This window comes from Pogoniulus pusillus, chromosome 34 (genome assembly GCF_015220805.1).
Source record: "Pogoniulus pusillus isolate bPogPus1 chromosome 34, bPogPus1.pri, whole genome shotgun sequence".
Taxonomy (NCBI): domain Eukaryota; kingdom Metazoa; phylum Chordata; class Aves; order Piciformes; family Lybiidae; genus Pogoniulus; species Pogoniulus pusillus.
In genome coordinates this window covers 13,797,103-13,822,324 of record NC_087297.1, presented here as the reverse complement: position 1 = coordinate 13,822,324, position 25,222 = coordinate 13,797,103, and the positions used below count along the sequence as shown (strand labels likewise).

The 25,222-nt window shown below is 50.9% G+C and overlaps 1 protein-coding gene across 3 annotated transcripts; it reads left to right on the top strand.

Moving 5' to 3' along the window:
- Positions 1-1,374: 1,374 nt before the first annotated feature.
- On the top strand, positions 1,375-22,074 carry ARMC1 (armadillo repeat containing 1). 3 transcript variants are annotated; one of them, XM_064170614.1, is made up of 7 exons: positions 1,375-1,569; positions 4,404-4,586; positions 7,767-7,858; positions 16,371-16,560; positions 19,224-19,340; positions 19,419-19,493; positions 19,924-22,074. In XM_064170614.1, exons 2-7 carry the CDS (start codon positions 4,434-4,436, stop codon positions 20,113-20,115), a joined length of 819 nt encoding a protein of 272 aa, XP_064026684.1. In that variant the 5' UTR covers positions 1,375-1,569; positions 4,404-4,433; the 3' UTR covers positions 20,116-22,074. The 3 variants fall into 3 exon arrangements, with proteins under 3 accessions (XP_064026684.1, XP_064026683.1, XP_064026682.1); XM_064170613.1 differs by having other exon boundaries at positions 1,378-1,569; positions 4,407-4,607; XM_064170612.1 differs by having other exon boundaries at positions 1,378-1,569; positions 4,404-4,607.
- Positions 22,075-25,222: the final 3,148 nt, after the last annotated feature.

The window sequence follows — 25,222 nt, the reverse complement described above, 5'->3', positions numbered from 1 at the left end:
GATCACTAAATGCCTGCTAACTGCCTGCAGCCCAGGGCTGGGCCAGGACAGCTCTTTGGAAAGCTCCCCTGCACCCTCCTGCAGACGCCCTTGGAGTACGAGATTCCCGCGGCTGTCACCGCCGGCACGGCAGCGGCAGAGGGGTTCAGTTTCGGGCAGTTTGCCTGCGACAGCTTCGGCCTCCACGGCCTGAGCCACTTACACGCCGCCCTGCCCCTCCGGAGAGGCAGAGCAAGCAAAACACCTTCGCAAGGCCACTGCCCGCCCGGCACTTGCCCTGCCCAGGATCGGCCCCCGGCGCTGCCACGTTCGCAACGGGAGGCGACGGCTCCATCCCGCCGCCCTGCCCGAGGGCAGCCGCCACGAACAGAGCTGCTTTGAGCGGCCTCTAGCCACTTCTAGCCCCCTCATCGCCGACTGAGGAGCTCCTCGGAGTACACTCCACAGGAGAACGCTCTCCCCGCCCCACACACCCACATGCCTGCCGGTCTGAGAGCCCGGGTCGCGCTTCCCCTCATGCATGCCCGCCCGCCAAGTAGGGCTGCCCAGAAGACAGGAAAGAGCACAGACAAAGAGGAACCCGAGGGGAAGGAGCCGCCGCCGCCCGCCCTCGCCTCACTCACCGTCCGCGCCCGCCGCTCTCCCACCCGCTCCTTCCACCGCCGCCCGCTGCCCCCTCCCCGCAGCCAATCCGCGGCCGCCCCGGCGCCCCCTCCACCAATAGGCACCCGCGGGAGGCGGGACCTCGGGTGCCCTCCGCCGGGCCGTGGCGCGGTGACCTACCCGGCAGCCCCCGCGCCGGTGCCGGTCACAGGACCGGACGTGACCAATCACAAAATTCCGCAGGCAGACGTCACAGTTGCTAGGCGGCGGCGGGGGGCGCTCGGCGCGGGTTTGACAATGAACCTCCTTGTTGGGCTCTCCCGGGACGAGGAGTGCCCGCCGCGGGCCCCGGCACAGGCTCCGGCATCGCGTCCCCGTGCGGGCTGAGGGGTGTCTGTCTGCAGCACACTTCACCCGTCAGCCGAGCGGCAAACCCAAGCCCCGCTGGCGAGCCGGGACCACAGGGCAGCGAAGGGAGCTCAGTGCGGGCTGAGGGGTGTCTGTCTGCAGCAGCCGAGCGGCAAACCCAAGCCCCGCTGGCGAGCCGGGACCCAGGCACAGCGAGGGGAGCCCAGTGCGGGCTGAGGGGTGTCTGTCTGCAGCACACTTCAGCCCTCAGCCGAGCGGCAAACCCAAGCCCCGCTGGCGAGCCGGGACCCAGGCACAGCGAGGGGAGCCAGCAGCCGCTGTGCCGCTGCCCCCCGCACTGCCGCTCCCGGCGTGCCCGCCGCGGCCGCAGAGCCAATCGCGCCTCGCCAGCAACAAGGCGCGCCGCGAGTGGCGGAGGCTGCGGGCCAATGGCGTTGCGGGACGCTGGGAGGTGGGGGTCAGAGCGGGCCCCGGCGGCTGACGCGCGAGTGGAGGGCTCTGCCTCGGCCTCCTGCCGCTGCCCTCTGTAGGCTGTGGCCCGGGCGGGCCATGGGGGCCCGGGGCTGAGCTCCTCGGTGCGGGACGTGTTTTGTGACGGTACGGGGCTGGGGAGTGGAACAGGCCGCGCCGGGGGGGCGGGAACGGGGGGCTGTGGGGGAGGGCTGGATGGTGGTGAAAGAGGGGCGGTGAGGGCCTCCTGCTCGCTCCGATCGCCTCACAGAGCTCATGGCAGCCGCTCGCTGGAGGCTTGTGCCGTCCCTGGGTGAAGGTGCCCGGAGCTGAGCCCCGGGGCCTTGTCGCAGCTGGGCTGTCAGCTCCGCCGTTCGGAGAGCGCTGAGCCTGAGGGCGGCGGTGTGAAGCTGTGACGCTTCCTCTCCCGGGCCTCCCCGGTGGGAACACAGAGCGGACAGAGAGATCGACAGAGAGGTCTGCACTGCCTTTGTTAAGCTTTGTTCTCAGAGCTGCAGGGGTAGAAAAGAGCTGGTGCCTGGCGAACGTCTTTGCTAGGCCTCCAAATTCGAGATCACTTCTTGAATCTTTTTAACCAGCTTGGGTTTGGCATTTAAAAATGCCTCTGCTCCTAGTTAGTGAAATTGGTTGTTGTAGGTGATGGAGAAGGTAAAGACTTCAGATGTGGCTGGGGAAAGAAGGAGATGAGGCTGGGGAGGACACGAGTGTAGCTCAGTGGCATAGGAGGAGTTGAAATTTGGGTTTATGTTTTTCAGGCTATTTGGAGGAGGAAAAAAGGATGGGAGGGAGTTGTGGGAATGATGTAGTGCTTGGGACACAGCAGTAAAGTGGGAGATTGGTTAGCATCAGCTCCACAGCTGACTGAATGTAAGTTTTGAATAAGCTCTTCTGTGAGCTCTGGAAAGTAGTTGGTAACTCTTAATAGAGTTGGGGCTTTTGCAGTTGTCTGCTTGTGAAATATAAACCATTGTCTATTGGCTGAGCTGCTGTATCCCCCAGCTGAGCTCTTGGACTTGTGGCAGTCAAGAAAAACACCTTGGAGCCAACTCGTTTTTCACATTAGCACTTTCCTGGAGTGGCATGGGAAGTTAACAGCCTTTTCCCTCTCTGGAAACGTCAGGAATTCTCTTAACCAAAATGCATATTTGTGGCTGCTTGGGTTTGTTGAACCTGATTACTTTGTGTTGCTGAAAGGCCTTTAGTAAGGAAACAATACAGTGTTTGTACAGCAGTATGTGCTTGGGAAATGATGCTGGAAGGATATGACCACTTAGGAACCTAATTTGTGTTATGCAGAGGGAAAAGAAGAGAACACAAATTAACTGCAATTTGCTCACACTTCTCTGCCTTGGGGAAAAAGTTATTTGGCATAAGCTGCAAGATCCGGACCACAGCCAGCATTTAGTAGTCACTTCAGAGGCCCATGACAAGTCTTTTGAAGGAAACTAGTTGTTTGCACGAAGTGTAGCACCTTCTCTAAGTAAACTTGTCCTTTTGTTGCCTGTGAAGTAGTTACTCCTCACCAAACAACTCTGCCATCCAGTGCTCTCCAGCTAACACTTGTCTGCTTTGAAACTGAACTGTTGGCTTGGACTCCAGCTGCAGCAAGATGTGACCTGCTTGCTTTTTATTCAGGGGGTGTTGGTGAACAGGAAAAGAAAACCACAAGTGTTTGTGTGGCAGTGCATATGGATCCAGAGCAAAAGGTTAACACTGCACCAAGAACAGCAAAGACTTTTGTCTTGGTGCAGTGTTAACCTCTTGCTGGCTTTTCTGCATTGTTTTTTTGTGTAGAATTTGGTTGTTGCTGAAAATGCTTCTGTTGATTTTTGCAGCTGCTGGTGCAGAAGGCTGTGGGTAGGCTTTAAGGGTGCTTTGTTGTGAGGGAAGTGGGATTCTCAGGGAATGGTTGTATTGGTGTGAAATAACCAGCAGCACAGGCTCCTGTGAGAGCTCACTGGTCTGAATGAGCTGTAGGAAGCAAGTCAGGGTGTCCCTGAGCAGACCTACCAGTTCTCTCTATGAACTTAGATTTGCCATTTACAGATACCAGGATCAACCTGCTTGTCACTTCCATCCACATTCCATGCATTGCAGTCCTTATTTTTCCATACTTTTATGCTTATAGCAACTCAGTACCTTTGGGCTTTGGTTTTACTTGTGCTTGACTTGGTGGTAACACAATAAGGTGATGGTACTCACTGCAGTTGATGATTTCATCTTCTGCTTTGTGAATTTAGGTATCCTGGCTGTAGTCTGATTCTGCCGTAAGTGTTTCTTTGTCTTCTTCAACAAATGGAACTTTGTGGATTTCTCTCTCAGATGTTGAGGCAGAGGTAGTCTGATAAAGTGTAGGATACATGGCACTGGGGAGGCCACACCGTGAATCCTAGGCACAGTCTTGGGCCCCTCACTCTGAGAAGAACCTTGGAAGTGCTGGAGCCTGTCCAGAGAAGGGCAACAAAGCTGGTGAAGGATCTGGAGAACAGAGTTGGCAAGGAGCAGCTGAGAGAACTGGGGTAGTTTAGTCTAGAGAAAAGGAGGCTGAAGGGAGACCTCATTGTTCTGTACAGCTCCCTGGAAGGCGGCTGGAGCCAGCTGGGAACTGGTCTCTCCTACCAAACAAGTGACAGGACAAGATTTTGCTGGGGAAGTTTAGGTTGGATGTGGGTAGAAAATTCTTCCCTGAAAGGGTTCCCAAAAACTGAAGCAGGCTGCCCAGGGAGGTGGTTGAATCCCCATCCCTGGTGACATCTGAAAGAGGCAGAGACGTGGTGCTGAGGGACATGGCTTAGCCCCAGCCTTGGCTCAGTTAGAGAACAGTCATTCTCTAGCTCTATGATCTTAGCCATTATTAAGATCATAATGACTCAATGATCTTAAAGGTCTTTTCCAACTCAAACAATTCTGGTCTAGATCTTGTGCTGTTAGTAATAGGGTTGATTTCTTTTGTTTTCCAGCAGGTTTTTTCTCTGCATGGTGCAGAAAGAATGAATTCCACGATGAGCGAGGAGCCGGATGCCCTCTCCGTGGTTAACCAGCTGCGAGACCTAGCAGCGGACCCCCTGAACAGAAGGGCCATTGTTCAGGATCAAGGATGCCTGCCAGGACTTATTCTCTTTCTGGACCATCCCAACCCTCAGGTTGTTCATTCAGCTTTACTAGTAAGTGCTCTCATCTTTCTGTGGCAGTAGGATGCTTTATGACTGTCAGTATGCTTTAAAGAGGTAGGAGTGTGAAAGAGCAAGCCTGGGTTTATGACCTGATGTGTGCTTTGAAAACCAGGGCTTCAAAAACTGTCCAGCAGTGACATTTTGTTCCAGGAGAATTTAGGGGGTTTGGAAAGGTCCTTTTGGTTTGGTTTTCTAGGCACTTTGTTGGTCAGAAAGGTGCTTCCATTGGGAAGGGATCACTAAATGTCAGGGTTTTCTCTTAAGTTTGTACCTAATGAAAGGGTGTGAAGTACTGACTTGAAGTCTCTTACTGTATTAGTCTGCAATTCCCTGGCTGAAATGATAAGTAATCTGGATGACCCCAAAATGTCCAGAGGGGGCCGTGAAGATATGTGGGGGAATGGAGCACATCCCTTATGGATACAGGCTGAGAGAGTTGGTGCTGTTCAGCCCGAAGAGAAGAGAAGGCTCCAGGGAGACCTTACAGCAGCCTTCCAGTACCTGGAGGGGCTGCAGGAAAGCTGGAGAGGGACTTTTCACAAGGACTTGGAGTAACAGAATGAGAGGCAATGGCTTTGAACAGGAAGAGGGCAGATTTAGACTGGAGATTAGGTAGAAATTCTTGCCAGTGAGGGTGGGGAGACACTGGCACAGGTTGCCACAGGGATCACATTCTGTGATTCTGTGCTCCACAACCTCCCTGGAGGTGTTCAAAGCCTTGGTGAGGTGGATGAGGCCTTGAGCAACCTGGACTGGTGGGAGGTGTCCCTGCCCATGGCAGGGAGGTTGGAACTGGATGATCTTTAAGGTTCCTCCCAACTTAAACCTTTCTCTGAATAAATGTATGAACAACAGTTCTCTGTTTGACTTGTTGATACATTGCAGAATCTTCCAGGGTGGAAGGTGTCTTCCTCCCCATCTGCAGTTTCAGTTCAGCCCTTCCTTCTGTCTGATCAAGAAGTGCTGGATTTTATTTTGTTCTGGTTCTCTTCTAGCTTTTATTCAGGACTTCTTTACAATACACTTCAAATCCTATAAGTTTCCAGTGTTTTAAGTAAAATAAACCAATACTGACCCAGACAACACTACTTTTTCTTTCCCCCTCTCTTAAATTTGGACTGAAATTTTAAATGGCAGGACTGTGAAGTGAAGAAACTCTTTGAGCATTTCACTGGTAACACATCAAAAGTGTCTTTTGCTGTTAAGATTGATGGTGTATTTTTATGTTCCTGTATGAAGATATTCCTATTGATGATGATGAAATCTCTTGGGAGCTTAAAGTGAAGGTAAGGAAGTGTTTATCTGAGCAGAGGGTGAGCCAAAATCCAGAATAATCCTCCTCCTGCCCTCAGGAGACAGCACAAATGATCTCACTTCTTGGAAGGGACAGACCTTCGTGTCACCCTCATGGGTAGCAGAGGGAATAGGACCTCCTAGGGCAGGTCACTTTGGTCATTCTGATCGCTTTGGTTTTGGTCTTTCTGTACTGGAAACTTTGGTTTGTGTGTGAAGGGAGCGGTACAGGTGGCAAAGGGACTGCCTGCATTTTGGTTTAGCTGTTCAGAGAAAGGTGTATTCTGTGTCCTGTGACATATCCTCCTTAAACTGCCTGAACACAGACTGACAAAAACTGAGGAGCTTTTTGCAGCAGTGAGGATCCATTTCTTAGTCTGGAAGCTAGTTCAGAGCTACCACTCAGGTGTGTCCCCACAAGAGAAAAGAAAAGAAATGGATGCACAGCATTTAGAAACTGCAGTTACTGATGCTGAGCCGTGTCAGGAGGCAGCAGCAAATGACATTTGGGCTTTTGATCGTGCCAAAGAGCAGCCACACTTTCTCAGGAGGTGCTGAATTCTGCTGCAGCTGATTTAGAGCACCCCCAGCTCGTCAGCTCTCTGGGAAGGCCCCGAGAAGGGTGTTATTTTTAAAGCAGCTCTTGAGCAGCACAGCTATTACCTGACTATATTTAAAGCATTTGTGCTCTTCTGATCCTTGCTGTCAGATTCCCACTTTGTAAACCATTACATTTGTGTATTGCAGGAGTTTGCAAGTGCAGTTGTTGCACCTGGTTAAAGCACAGTGCACCTCTGGAGGTTCCTTCTGAGGACATGGCAGCATTGAGGAGGGAGGTGTCTCATGAAAGGAAGGGCTGCTATTTGAACTCCAGCTTAGGAAGATCATGCAGACAGAGCTGCTGCCTGGGCTTGTGCAGAGAGTCCACCTCGAAGACCTTGGGCAGCAAATAAGTGTCACTTTGTGGTTTAGATAACAATAACCTAAGCAGCTTTCTGCTGCTTTTGTTCTTACCCCTGCATGGGTTCCTCAAATGCTTATAAATTTTTTAAGCCTCTTTCTGTGGGCAATGAAAACTTGGTGGTGGTGAGTTTGCTACTGCTAGGGGAGCCCATGGAATTGATTGATGAAAATCATGCCAGATGCATAGTATAAGATCAGAGAATCAGGAGAATTTTGATGGAAAGAGACCTTCTAAGATCAGAGAATCACAAAATGGTAGGGGTTGGAAAAGGCCTCCAAGATCATCAGCCAGCACTGCCAGGTCACCACTAAGCCATGTCCCTCAGCACCACATCTCCACAGCTTTGAAACCCCTCCAAAGATGGGGCCAGTTACTTTAGCTCTCCAATCACATAAATGTTTGCTGGAAGGGACTTCTGGAAGTCATTCACTTCAGCTTCCTGCTTGAATTGGGACTGTCAGCAGCACTCCGTCAGGTCAGTGGCAGTTTTGTCTCATTGATCCACTAGATTCCAGTGTGGAACCACCTTCATAGTGGAGACACTTTGTACTAGCTGATTGGAACTCCCAAGCTGCACTTTGTGACTAGTTGCCCACGTTCATTGCTGCTGTAGAGGAAAGTTTGGCTTCATGCCCTCCATAGAGGCTCTTTGAGTAGCTGTAGACAGCTGTTAGATTGTCCTTTAGGCTTCTTAGCAGTTTACCAAACCCAAGCTCTCCACCTTTGCTCATAGATTAGATACTCTCTGCTTCCTGTGTGTTTGAGACTAGAGCAGTTCTTCAAGTGTTCTCTTTATTTTCTTCCTGCAAGTGTGCTGTGAGCATTTTGCAGGTGTGAGCTAACCCACCTGCCTGACCATGCTGCTGATTTGCTGTGGTCCTCTTCTCTTCCAGGCTCTCCGCTACCTGGCCGAGTGCCGTGCCAACAGAGAGAAGATGAAAGGTGAACTGGGTATGATGCTCAGCTTACAGAATGTAATCCAAAAGTAAGTTTACAAGTGGTTGTTGGGTCCAAAGACAGTGTAAACACAATGCCCTGATGCAAAATGAAACCTTGACTGGGAATTATTGGAGCAGATATTTAATGCTGCATTCTTCCTTGTTGATGTTGCATGGCTGCAAGCAGTTCATGGCTCTTGTTTTACACTGCACCAGAATGGTACTCATAGGATGAGAGGCAAGGATTGAAGCTTGAAGGGGACAGTTTTAGACTGGAGATGAGGAATAAATTCTTTCCAGTGAGGGTGGGGAGACACTGGAACAGGTTGCCCAGGGAGGCTGTGGATTTCCCAACCCTGGAGGTGTTTAAGGCCGGGATGGAGGAAGGCTTAAGCAACCTGGGCTGGTGGGAGGTGTCCCTGCCCATGGCAGGGGATTGGAACTGGGTGATAAAGGGGCTGGAGCAGCTCTGCTATGAAGACAGGCTGAGGGAGCTGGTGCTGTTCTGCCTGGAGAAGAGAAGGCTCCAGACAGACCTCTAATAGCAGCTTGCCAGGACCTGAAGCCCCCTTCGGGTCAGGGGCAGGCCCAAGGGCCATGGTTTGAAATGAGAGCAGAGCAGATTGAGATTGGATGTCAGGAACAAGTTCTGCACCATGAAGCTGCTGGAACACTGCAGCAGGTTGCTGGTTGAGGCCCTATTCCTGAAGATATTCAAGGTGAGGCTGGGGAAGGCTCAGAACAGGCTCAGAGCAAGCTGCTGTAGTGGAGGAGGTCCCTGCTGAGTGCAGGGGATTGGACTGGATGCCTTTTGGGCGTTCCTCTGCAGCCTTCCTGTAGCTTCATTCAGGTACTGGAAGGCCTGAATGAGGCTTCCCAAAGCCTTCTGCAGGGTAAACAGCCTCATCTGTCTCAGCCTGTCCCTGTAGCAGAGTTGCTCAGCCCCCTCATCACCTCTGTGACCCTTCCCTGGACCCACTCCAGCAAGTCCGTGCCCTTCAGCTAACAAACATCACTCAGGCAGCAGCATTAAACCTTTGGTTTGAAGGATTTTATGACAGTCTCTTCAACATAGCTTTTTTCTACGTTTCAGGCACCAAAAGAGTGAGGTTCAGAGAGGAGGAGAGGAGTCAGTAAAAACTGGAAATCCTGTAGGTGTTTTCTAGAAAGCTCTCTGGCACGAGTAAGAACATGGATTTGATTTGTATGCCTGTAACATTTGGAGAGTGTGAGATCATGAAAATTTCAGTGCATAGCATCTTCAACACAAGACTTTGTCATGGGCTTGTCAGGATTTGAGCCTTTCATGTTGACAAGAAATGCTGAAGCTGAGGTTTCTGTTGCCTGCAGAAATATGGAGAAAGATGGTAGGAAAGTGCTGAGAAGGGAGCTGTGGAATTATTTTTGTCACAAAACCCAAATGGTTTGGGCTTGTGGTTTTGTGTTAGAAGGTTTGTAGGGGAGGAAAGAGGGTCTCAGCCTCCTTCAGGTTCTGGCTTGTAGTGAGATTTCAGCTTACCAGAACATAATTGTTGTGCTTTGAACTGAGTGTCAGCAAGAAATTGTTCTGTATGACTTCATGCTGTGTCTCCCACTGTGCCTATTCAGCTCATCACTTTCATCTAAAATCTTGCTTGTGTCCACAATTTAATGTGGGGGTTACATCATTTTCTGGGTGATGTTATAAGAATCTTAGGAAGAGGTAAGGATTTCTGTCAGTCTTCTTTCAGGTGGAACAGAACCCAGCATCTTCTGGCCCAGGAGCTGTAGCCAGTGATTTTTTTGCTCTTGACAAGTGGGGCACATCTTGAAGGCTGAATCTTTGCCTTTCATCAGCAGTTTTCTAACTTTCAGTGTCCGCTTCCACTCCCTTCTCAGTAATATCCAGTGGCCTTCCTTTTTCAGTCCTGAATGGTGACAAACTGTTTCTGCCACTGATAAGGCTGTACTTGTCTCTTCAGGCAGTGCAGTGCAGTGCAGCTCCTGAGTCCAGAGAGAGGCCACAAGCTGAGTATTTGTCGTATTTCAGCATGAAGTTGCTGCTTGGCAGCGCTGAGCTGATGCTGTGCTGGGGAAGTCAAGAGTTTGGTTAGAATTCCAGGGCTCTTGTGTTTTCACTCACAGAAATCCTGATGTGTGAAGGCTTTTCTCATGTGAGTGTCTCTCTCCAAGCCTTGGAGGTCTCTGTGATAGAGACCTCCAGTTCAGGTGTGGAATTTCTCATCTTGAAATGTCTGGTGCCATCAACTGGAAAGTAGTTGGAGCTGCTTTGCCACTTCTCATTTCTTGTAGTAGTACTTGGGAGCCCCACACGCAGGCCAGAGCCCTTTCACTGCAAGGGATACACAGCTCATGAGAGAAGAAGAAGATGTCTGAACTCTGCCCTGAAAGTAAAGTCCTGCTTCCTTATTAAACTGCTGAGAATGGCAGCTGGACTGGAGTGCCACCTCTTCCTCCAGGAACTGTTTTGCTGTTCTCACAAAGATGTGTCCCTCCAGGTGACCAAGTACCTGTGTGTGTACGAGTACTGTGGAGGGAAGTAAGAAGAGGATGAGGAGGTTGGAGTGAGGTGGGGGTCAGTCTTTTCTCCCTAGTCTCAGGTGATAGAAGGAGAGGAAGTGGCCTGAAATTGTGCTAGGGGAGGCTTAGGTTGGAGGTTAGGAAAAATGTCTTTGCTGCAGGAGTGGTCAGGGTTTGGAACAGGCCACCCAAGGAGGTGGTGAAGTCCCCATCCCTGGAGGTGTTCAAGGAACATGGGGCTGTGGTTTAGTGGCCATGCTGGTGGTGTTGGGTTGATGGTTGGACTGGATGATCTCAGAAGGCTTTTCCAACCCAGACAAGTCTCTGAGGCTGGTAGAGAAGGAGAGTAGTTGTTGATGCTGGTGGAAGTATTTAAGGAGGTAAGGAGACGAGAAGCTGAGGCTGGTTGAAGGATGGTGCTTTGTTGTGTTCCAGCAGTGATCTAACATAGAAAGCTGGTGTAGTTGCTGGCTTCATGAATCGTGTGCAGGGCTTAATGTGTCCGTATGGACTCGATGAAGAGTCATTAGCAGCTCCTGGAATCAAAATTAATTAGGATTTCTAGCCTAGGAGGAGATGTGCTCGTTTGTGTTCCGAGTGAAAGTGACTTCTGATGGACAGCAGAGGTCAGGGTTCAGGGGGATTTTTTGATGATCTTTATGAGCAGCACAGTGGCACTGCTGAAATCTGCCATGGCTTAAAAACAGCAACTGATGAAGAGTCAATATCCTAAATAGCTGCTGACTGAGAGTCAAATCCCAATTACTCAGCTAAAAGAGCTTTTCAAGACAGCCTTCCTTTGCCAGGCTGTCAGCTCTAACAAGCTGAACTAAATCCAGGGCATTAATCAGCTCTTCCAATTTATTACATGCCTAAGAAGATTAGGGCAATTAATATGTGGTTAATTAGAGTCCCTTGCAGATCTGGTGAAATACATCCAGTCTCTTTAACTGCCCACTTCTTCCTCAGCTTTAATTTTTGATGCTTCTAATTACCAGGACTTTGGGAAGAGTGAATTATTTGTGAAAGCAGCAAAGTTTATGATCTAACCCAAAAACTCATCAAGTATTTCAGGTGGGGTTTGCTGCAATAAAACAGCAGGGATGCAGTACCACAGGAGTTCTCCTGGCTCAGTGTGGAGTTCTTTTTCTTGCCAGCCTGGTCTGGGGTAGGGTGTCCCTGCTCATGGCAGGGGGGTTGGAACTAGATGGTCCTTGTGGTCACCTCCAACCCTGACTGATTCTGTGATTGATGAGAAGGGAGGAAAGGACTGGGGGAGGGCAGGGCACAGCCATGTATTTGTTCAATTAATGGAAGGGCTATCTGAGGAGGAGGTTGCCACATCACAGCTGGCTTTGTGTTATAGCTAAAATCTCCTGTGAACTCCTGCCATTTCCTGCACTTACTCCTTTCTGCTGCTGATTGGAACACAGCAGTGCTGGTCTGCAAAGGGGGAGGGAATCAGAGAATTGGAGAAGGCCTGCAAGATCATCAAGGTCACCACTAAACCATGGCCCTCAGCACCACATCTCCACAGCTTTGAAACCCCTCCAGGGATGGGGACTCCACCACTGCCCTGGGTGGCCTCTCTCCCTTTTGAGAAAGAATGTGTTTCTCCTGTCCAACCTAAACGTCCCCTGGTGAAACTTGAGGCTATTTTCTGTGTCCTCCAGAGCTTTCCTACAAAAAAGTAGGGCCTGTAGTGACAGGACAAGGGAGGATGCCTTGAACTACAAGAGGGAGGTTGAGACTGGAGAAGATGAAGAAATGTTCGACACTGAGGGTGGGGAGACCCTGGCTTAGGTTGCCCAGAGAGGTGGTGGGAGCCTCGTGCCTGGAAGCACTGCAGGTCAGGTTGTCTGGGGCTCTGAGCAAGCTGCTCTAGTTGCAGATATCCCTGCTGACTGCAGGAGGTTGGTCTGGATGAGCTTGAAAGGTCCCTTCCCACCCAACCCGGCCTGTGATCCTGTAGTGTCATTAGCATGCTGGTAACACAAGAGGTGGTGTTTGGCTTCCTTCAGGATGTTCCTAAAATGCTGCAGCTCAGCCTAATTCCTCCCTGATCCCAGGCAGAGCTGCCTTTTGGATGCCAGTATTTGATTTCTTCCACCAGAAAGGACCAGAGAGAGCTGTTAGCCTTAAGGTTCTTCTTTTAACTCTGATGTGATTTGTTGAAGCCAGATAGGGCAGAAATCATCTCTTATATACCCATTAAATGATCACTGTTCATTAGCAGGCAGGATGCTGGAAGGAGCTCCTGTGAATTTCAACATAGAGCTGGTGTCAGTCGTGCAGCCTTTTGCCTAACAAATGTTCCTCTGGAGCCTTTTGAGTTTAGTTGAGTATCAGGCCTTGATTTCTTACTTTATTTCTTTATTTTGAAACGGAGAACGTGTCCATATGGTAGATATCAAGATGGGGAAGATCAAAAGTTGATCTTCCATTTAGCATATAAATAGCAAGAGTTAAACCAAATGAGCTGAAGAGCTGGGTGAGACATATGGCTTGTGCTCAAATCTGTCAGCCCAGTCTTGAGAGTGGCTTCTCCTCTCCTGGTCAGAGGACAATGGAACGGCTCAGGGAGGTGCTCTGAGCTGGGTGATTGCTCAGCTCAGCATCTCAGATGCTATCTCAGGCACTGGATTTGCAGCAGTTGAAGGGGCTGGGCTGTGATTTTACTCACACCCTCCAACTTGCAGCTGATACTGAGCCTTTTGTTCGTTTTCAGCACTCCTCAGAGCATCCATCCCACTTGCTCTAAACCACAGCCCTAGAATGGGGGCAGTCACACAACACAGCTGCACGTGGGCTGTGTAGGGTCGTGGAGCAGTCCAGTTGCTTGGGAGCTGGATTTAGAGATCCATAGTGCTGCAGCAGCTACAGACTTGCCCAGTCCTGCAGGTTCTGTTGTTCTTCCTGTTGTACACCTCTGAATGTTTTTTCCTCTGCTTAACCCATTGCTAGGGTTGAGGCTACCAAGATGCTGAGGGGCTGAAGCACCTCTGTGAGGAGCAAAGGCTGAGAGCCCTGGCGCTGTTGAGACTGGAAAAGAGCAGCCTGAGAGGAGAGAAGCTTCTCAATGCTCAGCAAGAGCTAAAGGACCTGTGAGGGACAAGATGAGGGGCAGTGGGCACAAACTGGAACCCAGGAGCTTCCACCTGAACAGGAGAAGCTTCTTTGGTGTGAGGGTGCTGGAACTGTGGAGCAGGCTGCCCAGAGAGGCTGTGGAGTCTCCTCTGCAGAGCTTCCAAACCCCACCTGGCCATTGTGCTCCTGGGCAGGCTGCTGTGGGTGCCCTGCTTTAGCAGGGAGGTTGGACTGGATGATCTCCAGAAGTCCCTTCCCACGCCAGCCATGCTGGGATTCTGGGCTGTGGCGTTGGCCAGCATAAGGATTGTGCTGTCTGTTGTGGAGGATTTTGACTCTCTCAGCAAAGCAGGTGCTGATCCTTTCTCAGCTGCTGCATGCCATTACCTGGTCTTTCCCAGGCTGTAGCGCGGTGAGAACACCACCCTGGGAGCGAGGAAGTGTGTACTGAAGTAATGCTCTTTTCCAGGTTGTTTCCAAACGACTTGCCTGGAATGAGTCAGGAGAGAGCCATATGCTTGGGAGCCCACCCTAGCATGGCATGCCCTAAAAGCTCACAAGAAAGAGCAGCGTTCTCCGAGATAAGAAGGAGCCTTGCCCTGGTGCTGGAGCAGAACAGCCAGCAAAAGCCCAGCCAGATCAGATAACTGTCTGGAAGCAGATTGCTTTTTCTCTAATACCCTGCTCTTTCTTTAGGCTTGTCACTCATGCTCAAAGTTTTCATCAAATCCATGTCAATCACTCTGTGTCTCACTTCTAGAATCAGGGATTAGTGCTTTCCCACCCCCCACACCCCCTCGTTCCAGCATGCAGCAATTCTCTGCAGCTTTACTGCTCCCTTCACATGCTGCTGGGGACTTTCTGTCCTTACATTTAGGATGAAAGGGCTCTGAAAGAAACTGGTCACCTGGAAACAGATCCAGCAGTAGCCTCAAGGCATGGTGGATGTGGATATCTGTTGGTTAGCTCTTTTTTAACTATAATTAAATCGAGCAATCAGCCTCTGCCAAGTGTGCTTGAAGGTTTCTAATCCACCTGCATTTAGCCAGAGTTAGTGCCAAGCCATTAAATTCTGCTCACGTTTTTGGTGTCCTGCAGGATGCTACCTTTAGGTTCATTATGGAAGGAAAATGATGGCTGAAAACATCACTAGCTGGGGGAAGTGGGATCAGTATGAGCAGTCCCAGCTCTCTCAGCCTCTCATCAGCCCCTTAATCATCTCCTCTAACCCTTTGTTGGACTCTCCAGTATGTTCATATATCTTGTGTTCAGGGCAGCCCTGACCTGGATGCAGTACTCAGTGTTGCCTTAGTAGTGCTGAAGAGAGGGGCAGGATTCAGAGAATGGTTTGGGTTGGAAGGGACCTTAAAACTCATCCAGTTCCAACCCCCGGCCATGGGCAGACACCTCCCACTAGGCTGCTCCAGGCCTCATCTAATCTGACCTTCAGCACCTCAAGGGAGGGGGCATCCACAACCTCCCTCAACCTGTTGGCAGCACTCCTACTGCTACAGCTCAGAACACATTGCCCTTCTCTGCCACAGGGGCACATGGTGGGTTCAGCTTCAACCTGCTGTCTGCCAGGGCCCCCAGGTTCTTCTCTGCCAAGCTGCTTTCCAGCTGGTTAACCTCCAGCCTGTGCTGGTGCCTGGGATTATCCCTCCCTAGGGTCAGAGCTTTGCTTGTGTCTTGTGGTGCTAATGAAACCTCTGCAGCAGTTGGAGCCTGTTTACAAAGTTACTCTGAGCAGTGAAGAGGATGGGAACTAGTTCTTGTGTCTTGTGACAGATACAGCACATGGCACTTGGATTCTGTGCTCATTGCTTATACAGCCAGCCTTGGGTGAACATGATGGAAGGACAGGCAGCAATCTAGGATGACAGCAATTCAAGAAGACAGTGAAAATTAAGGGTTTGGGTTTCTGACAGCCATCTTCTGAATCCTGCTGAAGTGATAGAAAGTTGTTACTGCCTCTGACAGAGTTGGTAACCAGCTCTTACCAACTGTTACTTTGCTCTAACTAGGGACAATCACCAGTTTCCTGGCAGGGGAGCAGGGCACTAGGCATGGAACTCTACAGCAGCCCAGGTTGGAAAGGACCTTGAAAGGTCCTCTGGTCCAAACTTTCCTGGGAAGGGGAGCCTCAGTGATACTGCCCTGTCCCAGGTCTCAGCCTCCTTTGTGCCTGACTAAAGCACCCAGTTCCCTCTGCTGCCAGCACAGTGGGTGCTGTAGGTGGGGTGGAGACCTCTTCAGTGTCTGCTTAGTTCACTGTGGTGGGGGCCGGCTTTTTGTGGTGGTGTTGAAAGGATTTGCCAGAACAGCTGGGTCAGTTGCTTACTGTCTCAAAAAGGTGTCACTAGTGCACAAGCTAAGGTATTGCTGCTTCAGGCCATCAGCTTGCACAGCTCCAATGTGCTGGAGCCTGGAGCAGGCGGCCCAGAGAGCTTATGAAGTCTCCTTCTCTGGACACTTTCAGGACTTGCCTAGATGTGTTCCGGGGATACCCTGCTCTGGCACAGGGGTTGGATCCTGTGTTTCTATGATCTGTTCTCCTGCTCTATGTAATAAGTGATGGAAGGCTGAAGTTGAAGTCTCTGTGAGCTCCCAGCACTAGTTCCTGTTAGTTAAAACCAGCATTTGTTTTGCTGTTAGGAAGCAAAACATAAGCCTGGATTGAAAGTTGAGTGTAGCTGCAGTGCTTTGCTATTTTAGCACTTGGTTGCTTGCTCCTTACCCCCTCTTTTTGCCTCTTCAATTCTTTGGATGCTCTCAATGTACCAAACAGTCACAAGAAGTTGGATATCTGAAGGGGACCTACAGGAAGGTTGGGGAGGGACAATTCAGAGGGGCCTGTGAGGATAGGACTAGGGGCAGTGGTTTGGAAATGGAGCTGGAGCAGGGCAGAGTCCCAGGCCTTTATCCCTTTGCTTTTTCACTCTTTGGTTTCAGGACCACTACACCAGGAGAGACTAAACTTTTAGCTTCTGAAGTCTATGATATCCTTCAGTCTTCCAACCTGTCAGACATGGACAGTGTGAGCGAGCAGAACTACCGGCGGCGGAAAGCGCAGTTCTTCCTGGGCAGCACCAACAAGCGCGCCAAGACCGTGGTGCTGCACATCGACGGCCTGGACGACTCGGTGAGGAGAGCCAGCTCCCCTGCCGGGACGTGGGCTGGGTAGGACAGGACCCGCAAAGGTCAGCGAGTCCAGCCCCCCTGCAGCCAGCAGGGGCACTTCCAACTAGAGCAGGCTGCCATCAAGTCTCACCTGGAATGAGTCTCAACCACACCCCTGGGCAGCCTGTGCCAGTGGCTCACCACCCTTATTGTGCAGAGCTTCCTCCAAATCTGCCCTGCTCCAGTTGTGGCTGCCCCCTCCCTGGAGGTGTTCAAGGCCAGGCTGGATGAGGCCTTGAGCACCTTGGGCTAGTGGGAGGTGGAGCAGGGGGTGGAACTGGATGATCTTTAAGGTCCCTTCCAACCCATCCTGTGAGCTAACCCCAGGCTGTTCCTGTTCCTGGGCAATTGCAGCCTCTGCTGGGGTTTGTCCTTGCTCTCCCTCTTGCAGCACTCGGTTTGGTCCGAGCTGGCTCGGCTACATCTTTTCATTGTCTGCAAATCTTTTCTACTGTAGTGACCAGAATGGCATTTGAGTTAATGAGGTCTCACTGAGGCTTTCTGTAATGTCAGGATAACTTGCCTGGATTTATCTGCCCTGCCCCTGCAGATCACAGCCCAGGGCCACGTTTGCCTTCTCCTGGCTGCCAAGCCGTGCGGCGACTGTTTCAGTGCCTTAGCCACAAGTGCCCTCCGGACTCTGCATCTTCACTTTTCTACCCATTTTTAACTGATCGAACCTGATCCCTTGCTTTGTTGCTTCCCATTTTGCTAAGTAAGCGTGTCCAGAGGCCCCATGTTATCAGCAGCACACCCGCTGCACTCTTTGCAGGAGACCAGGCTTAATTCCTGTAGCAGTAAGATGCTTCTCCAGCTCACTTCATACAAAGGGAATGGTTTTTGTTTCACTTTTGGCCTTCTAGCACTTGGTGTGGAGCAGGCAGTGCTTTGTCAACACCAGAAGTGCTGCACCTCTCAGGCTCTCTAATCAGTTGTCTGCTGTTTGGGTTGCTTTTTAAGCTTGCAGGCAATTTGTTTGTTCATAGGTGTCACAGAACAATAGAACTGTTTGGGTTGGAAAAGCTCCCCAAGATCTTCCACACCAAACATCAACCCAGCACCTCCATGGCCACTAAACCATGGCCACAGGTTTCTTGAACACCTCCACACATGGGGACTCCACCACTGCCCTGGGCTGCCTGTGCCAATCCCTGACCGCTCCTGTAGCAAAGAAATTTTTCCTGCTCTCTAACCTGACCTACCCCTGGCACAACTTCAGGCCTTTTCCAGCCTAAACGATTCTATGCCTCTATGATATTTAGATACTGCAGACAGCAGAGCTGCAGGTTCTGTAGCTGTCTAGAGCTCACCACCAGGTGCTCTTTGAGAACTGCTGCAGATGAAAATCTGGCTGGGGTTGGCTGCTGCCCATAGCTCTGCATTTCATCAGATGATGAAAGAAGCGTTGGCGATTCTCCAGGTGCCCACCCGGCAGTGTAATGCTGCTTTAAGTGCCATGGTAAGTTGGGACTGGGAGGATGATGAAGGATGTGAGCAGTGAAAGCAGCTTATTTCATTCAGGAGTTTATTCCCAAAGAATATTTGGGTGGCATGGAGAATGTTAAGTGGTGCAGTAAGCAAGCAGAGCTGTGTGCGTTTACCTGTGTTCTGTCACTTGGGCTTGGAACAGGAAGCTGCTGGTGGGGATGGTTGCAGATCCTCCACGTGCCTGTGGATTTTGAAACCTCAAACAGTAGATATTGATTGCCTGGAGGCAGCAGGGGAAAGGTTGTTTGTTGTTTCAGGGTGGGATTGTGTGAGTTTACTTTCATGGAATCCCAGAATTGGTTTGGCTGGAAGAGATCATTAGGTCCAGCACTGCCAGGTCCCCACTAAACCATGTCCCTCAGCACCACATCTCCATGGCTTTGAAACCCCTCCAGGATTGTGGATGTCCCCTTCCTGGAGGTGTTCAAGGCCAGGCTGGATGAGGCCTTGAGCAGCCTGGGCTAGTGGAAGGTGTCTCTGCCCATGGCAGGGGGGTTGGCACTGCATGATCTTGAAGGTCCCTTCCAAGCCAAAGCCATTCTGTGAATCTGCAGCTGTTGTAGGCTAATGCAGAGCAGATGCAGGGAGCACAGGTCAGTGATGTTGGAGCACAGCAGGAGATGTCACTTGCTTTAACCACAGCCTTCTGTGGGTTACCAGCCAGAGATTTTTCCCCGGCTGAACGGAGACTTCAGCGATGTCTGCGAGCTGCCAGGGGTGAGGCAGCTGAAGGGCAGAGCAGCTGCTTTGATGCGTTCAGTCAGGATGGAGGCAAGGTGTCTGATAAATAGCAACTTACACACTAACCACTCATCAATGAGCACTGGAGTCACTCACAGCCTAACCAGAGGGGACTGTTTAGCTGATCAGACGGAGAAGAACATTCTTTGCTGTTCAGCACTTTCCTCTCGTTATTTACAGTTGATTCCATCCTTCTTCTGCTTCTAAAGTGTAAGCACTTTTGTTTTCTCTGTGGCAAGACAGTCCAATACTTGTGCACTAAAATGTAAATCTCAGTTTTCCCTTTGCAAAACCCACCTGAGTCACCAGCTGCCCCCAGGAGTTCCTGGGCACCCCGTGCTGAGTGTTTTCCTGTGGTGCATTCTGGAAGCATTTCCTTTTCTCCTTGCTTCGCAGTCTCGAAGGAACCTGTGTGAAGAAGCTTTGCTGAAAATCAAAGGTGTCATCAGTTTTACCTTCCAAATGGCTGTCCAGAGGTGTGTGGTCCGAATCCGCTCAGACTTAAAGGCAGAGGTGAGTGCCCCAGAGCCCTCCAGCCCCTGGCACCGCCGCCTGCTGCCGCGCTGAGCTCTTGGCTTTGTCTGCTTGCAGGCCCTGGCCACAGCAATAGCATCGACCAAAGTCATGAAGGCTCAGCAAGTGGTGAAGAGTGAGAGTGGTGAGGAGGTAAGATGTGGAGCTTGCTAAGGACTGATTGCTCACCCTTGGCTGTGCCCCTAGCATCTGATGCCAAGCAGGGTTTTGTGTGTGGCAGTGCTGTGCACACAAGGTGAGAGGCACAAAGGGAATCCTCTGTCAGAGCATGCGTCCATATGAGAGCTTTACAGAATCCCTGCATGGTGGGGGTGGGAAGGGACCTCCAGGGATCATCCAGTCCCCTCCTCCAGACTAGACAACCCCAGCTCCCTCACCTGCTGCTTACAGGACTTGCTCTCCAGACCCTTCACCAGCTTTGTTGCTCTTCTTTGCCTGCTCCAGCACCTCACTTCTTGTAGTGAGGAGCCCAGAAGTGTGGGTGTGTGCCTCAACCAAGTGCTTCCATCAGGTTTCTAAGTGACAGCATTGGCCATGATTTGAACCTGTTGTGTTTGATCAGATGCTGGTCCCGTTCCAAGACACCCCTGTGGAAGTGGAGCAGAACACAGACCTCCCAGAGTATCTGCCTGAAGATGAAAGCCCCACGAAGGAGCAGGACAAAGCAGTGTCCCGTGTTGGGTCACACCCAGAGGGTGCAGCCAGCTGGCTCAGCACAGCAGCAAACTTCTTATCGAGATCTTTCTATTGGTGACTTGGGTTTGGTGTTCAGAGACTGTGTGGATGAACCAGGAGGGGGCCAGTTTGCCATGGCTGTGGTGGAACTGCCAAGTGCAATTTGCAATAACCCATCCCAGGAGTTTTAGATTAAGCAAATGTATGCTGCAATTTGACATTTTATTGGACATTTAGCCTGATGGGACAGGGGTCAGAGGACAGAGGCCTCCAAGCAAACCTCTCTTTCAGTTGTTCTTGTAAGGTTTTGTTGCTTCCCTTCTCAAAACTGGGTCCACTCTTCCATACCAAATGTTCGTAGAGCTTTAAGTCTGGCTTCACATGGAACACCCCCTAGGGAGAGTCTGCTTAGCCCAGGTCTCAGGGCCTCTGTGGCAGAAAATTCTGGAGAGCTTGAGTTGTGTATTAACTAAACCCCCTTTTTATTTCCCCCTCCCTCTGTGACTAACCTTATTTTGTTTCATTTCACAGATTTGACTTCAGATTAAAAATGCAGTCTGCCTCTTTCTGTGGTTTTATTTCCTTTATTTTTTGTGCACTGCCTGAGCATCACCTTCCCCTCTTTGCTGTTCAACTCAAATCACTACAGACTTGAACCTTAGAACCCTTTTCTCTATACTGAATTCTTTTCCAGCCTACCCTTAACCACTGGAGTGCTTAAGGACTAAGGGCCTGCCTGGGCACAGCTGTGTGTGCTGATGTTGTGCGGTACAGAACCCAGCACGCACTTGTGAGGATGGGTGTGACTAACCAACACCACCGACTGCTCTTTTGCTAGCTGGGGAGGCTGGAGCTGGAAAAGCTGTGGTGCTGATGACCCAGTGCAGCTCTGTCTGCAGAGAAGAAAGAGGTGGAGGCTGTGTTTGGGTAAGGAATGGTGTTTGCTGTTAGTGGGTGGTTAGTGGTAACTGAAACTTGAAGGAGGAAGCAGAGCTGAATGCCTCTATTGCCACAGTGCCACACAGAGACTCTGGCTGTAACCCTTTCTAGTTTGTTTTATTTCTTCCCTATCAAATCTGACCTGTTAATTGCTGTTCCTGATGAGGCTCCATGGAGTGCATCAGCTTGGACAGTCTTCAGAACATCTGCAACCCACTGGCTTTACCTTTACAGCCTAGGTGTGAAGATCTCTTCGATGATTTCTATGAGCAGAAGTGACACTGAAAGCAAAACTTCTGTTGGTAGAGAATAACAAAGCATCTGGGAGCTGCTGGTGAGCACTGGGTGTGTGCCCGAGGGCATTCAGTGCACAGGGCTTGGAAGCTGCAGTGCCACTGCTTTGCTGCACAAGCTCTAAACAAGGTTATCAGCCTCTAAACAGTGGTATCGACCTCATCATGCAATGCTTTTGTGTGGTATTTGTGATAATGCTCATTCTGTTTACCACTTGGAGACTCAGAAAATGCATCAGAGTTGATTCCTGCCTGCCCATGCAGGAGGAATACCAACAACTAAGCAGCACAGGCTGTTGTAGTAGCGCTGAGGAGATGGTGATGTCAGAGGATAATGCTGGGCAGAGCTCACCCCACCCCAGGTGTCCTTTTAGGATCAGAAAGGAACAGAAGCTTGCTGGCAGCTGAGGTGTGTCTGGTTTTGCCTCTGTCTGGTTTGGGTTTGATCCAGATTTACACGCACAGATTGCAAATACAGGCTTCCCAGGGCATGTATTGCTTTAGATGTGTGCTGCTGCTCATCTTGCTGTCTCCAGTGTACCAAATGTGTTTTGAGAAGTCCTCTGGATGCAGAGCTTCCTTGGTCTGCAGTCACATGTTTGCATTTGCATTGCTGCACATGGATTTAGGGCAAGACTGCAGCCTGTGGGTGTCAGTGGTTGGATCCCAGTAGGTATGGCAGCCTGTGTGTGCATTCGGTCCTAGCTGTGCTTTCCTGACAGTATTGCAGCTCTTGTAGAACAGTTTAAGGCATCTGTACAAGTTTTTGAAATATATTGTAAAATAATAAAGGATAATATAACTGAGCCCAGGCTGCCTGCTGCTGTCTTGCTGCCTCGGTGGGTGTTCTGGGGGTGTTTTACTTGTGGGACTGGCATCTGAGAGTTGTTTAGGTTGGAAAGGATCTTTACACTCACCAGGTTTAACTGGTAACCCCACACTGCCAGGTCCCACTCACCTAGCTCCCTCAGCACCACATCTCTCAGATTTCACAGACTGCATTGTGTTGGAAGGAACCCTCAAAGGCCATCTTGTCCAACTCCCTGTACCTCCAACTGGATCAGGCTGCCCAGGGCCACACTGAGTCTGATTTTTGACTGTCTCCAGGGATGGGGCCTGAACCACATCCCTGGGCAACCTCTTCCAGTGTCTCACCACCCTCACTCTGAAGAACTTCCTCCTGATGTCCAACCTAAGTCTGCTCTACTGAATCTCCCCTGCTTCTGTTTCAAACCATTGCCCCTCATCCACCAGCCCTTCTAAACAGTCCCTGCCCAGCCTTCCTCTGGACTCACTCTGGCAGCTCCGTGTCTTTAAGCCGGGGACACCAGAGCTGGATGCAGGATTTGAGGTGGGGTCTCGCCAGAGCAGAGGAGAGGCAGAATCTCCTCTCTTGCCCTGCAAGATTGTTTATTTTTTCCTGGATAGAAACTGAGACAACTGCAGCAGCTTCGCAGTTAGTGCCGAGTTCCCGAGTTTAGCTCTGACAAAGCCATTCTTTATCTGGCTATAAACCTGTCCTGGGTGTCTGGTTTTACTCCCTCGCTCCCCCCCAGCAGCCTCTGTACGGCGTGAGGCAAGCACCCAGGCCGGTTTGGAGCCTGTAACTCAGCAGGAGGCAGCAAGTGGCAGGGTTGAAGGAGTCTTTCTTTGCATATAAAACACCTGTAAAGCTTTCCTGCAGGTGAAGAGTGGCGACTACTTAGCTCTCAATTGTGGGCTGCGTTGCTGAGCCAATGAAGATCTATCACCCCCTGTAAGAGGGCGATGTCAGCCATTTACCAGCGGCGTGGAGGCTGCTGCAGCAACCTTCTTACGGCTGGAAGCTGGGCTGCTTTCTCCGTTTGTGTGGCTGTTCTGCTGGGTAACCCCCACTGCTGTCGGCACCAGTAAATCTCGGCTGCTCCGAGGATGCTCTCGCTGCTTCAGTGAAGTTACAGCTGGACCCCTCAGCAGAACAAGCAAAGAGAAAGTAAGTAATGGCTCTGTTTGCATCTCCTTCTCCCTGTGGTGGTTTGAACAAGGAGAATACTCAGTGCCAGCCTGGAAAACATTGTTCTGAGGGGGTGAAAAAAGCAGTGCCTTTGTCTATAATCCTGTGCTGGGAAGCAGTATCTTGAAACACAGCAGTGTGGAGTAGCCAAGAGGTGTTGCTGGGCCAGAGCCTTGGGCCAGCCATGGGCTGCAGGCTGTCAGCTCTTTGGAGTGAGCCTGGAGTTGGCTCCAGGTGAATCTCATCCCATAAACATTCCCCTCAGGGGGAAGGGTGAGGGTTGAGGCTTTTTGCATGGACTCCTCTTGGCCCTTCTGCTCTCAAGGACTCCCTTTCTGTTCAGTGTGAGCACTGCACACTGCTGGGTGAGTGTAGCTTTTATCTGCTTTATACTGGCACTGGGCAGAGTTTGCTTGGTTCATTCAATCCAGTTGCATTCCAGTCCGGGGAGCTCCTCTCTTCCTGCTGCCCTTCTCTGCTGGACAGGGGACATGGGGTGGTGGACAGGGGACATGGGGTGGTGGAGCAGCTGCTGTAGGTTAGCTCCAGGCTAACTGCAGATGTGCCTGCTCCCCATTTCAAAGCTAGGACCCTGCAAATGAGAGCTGGTGCTGGGCAGGTTCTTCACCTGGGCCATGACCTGACCCACTTGTGAAGACCCCGAATGTATAAAAGCTCCCTGCAATATTTAAGTGGAGTAGGAAGAAAGTTGAGGGAAAAAGGAAAGGTTTGTGCTTAAGAGCCACCAGTGAAGATTTTGTTTGCTTCCCTGGGGATAGGCACACCCAAAGCCAAGTCTCCTGCTGGAGCCTGTGAAAGACTTCCTTGGGAAGCAGCCTCCAAAAGGAGCATAGGTAAGAGAGTAGCTCAGGCAGTCCTAGGGTTTATAGCCCAGATGTGATGCTTCTGGGATCAGATCAATGGCCAAGAACAGGTACCAAGCAAACTTTCCATCTCTGGTCCTGGTGCCTACAGCCCATCACCAGTACCCACCTACTCCTAGGCTGAAACGGCAGCTGGCAGCAGCTACTCAACCAATCCAATTTACTTTCAATCACACCATTACTACAACCTCCCTCCTCCATCTGTGTAAACATATGTCTTTGTTAAACACCACCATTTGTACAGGATAAAAATTGTCAATGCTGACAAAATGCCCCCACATAATGCTGTTGTGATTGCAAGGTTGTCCCTGAGCTGAGTTGGAAGAAGCCTGCAATGCTGATCAACATCTTCCCCTGCATTTGGGGGGAAGCTTTCTTGGACAGAAATAACTCTTGCACAAAGGTGGTTCTGCTGCCCATGGGCTCCCTTTTCTAACGCTCCCTTCCCACCACCCATGCACTAATTGTTAGTGCAGGTTCACCTCATGAGCCCCAGCACAGGAAGGACATGGACCTGACGGAGCAGGTCTGGAGGAGGGCCACAGAAACGCTCAGAGGCTGCAGCAGCTCTGCTATGGGGACAGGCTGAGGGAGCTGGAGTTGTTCAGCCTGGAGGAGAAGGCTCCAAGCAGACCTAACAGCAGCCTGCCAGTACCTGAAGTGGCTCCGAGAAGGCTGCAGAGAGCCTACAGCTCCCTCCAAGGGCAGAGCTCTGGGCACTCAGCAGTATTGTGCAGTGCTGCTTGCTGGGCCACCCTCTAAAACACAGCTTTGGCCAGGCCTGAGGCAGGGAAACTGGCTTGGGTTCCTGCACCTGAGCTGCTCACTCAGACCCCTACCTCCAGACAGCTAAAACTGACAGCTGCCCTCACAGAGCTAAAGGGATCTGGTACTGCTGCGTCTGGATGTCTCATCTTGCTCAAGCATCCATCAGCAGAGACCTTGGAGCATTTTCTGTTGGCCAGGCCTGCTGCCTCTGCTGCTCCTTGTGCCCTCATTGCAGCACTTGCTGTGTTGTCATCAGCCCAGCAGGAACTGCTAGTGGATCCCCCAAGCATCTAAACCCAATCTTGCTGT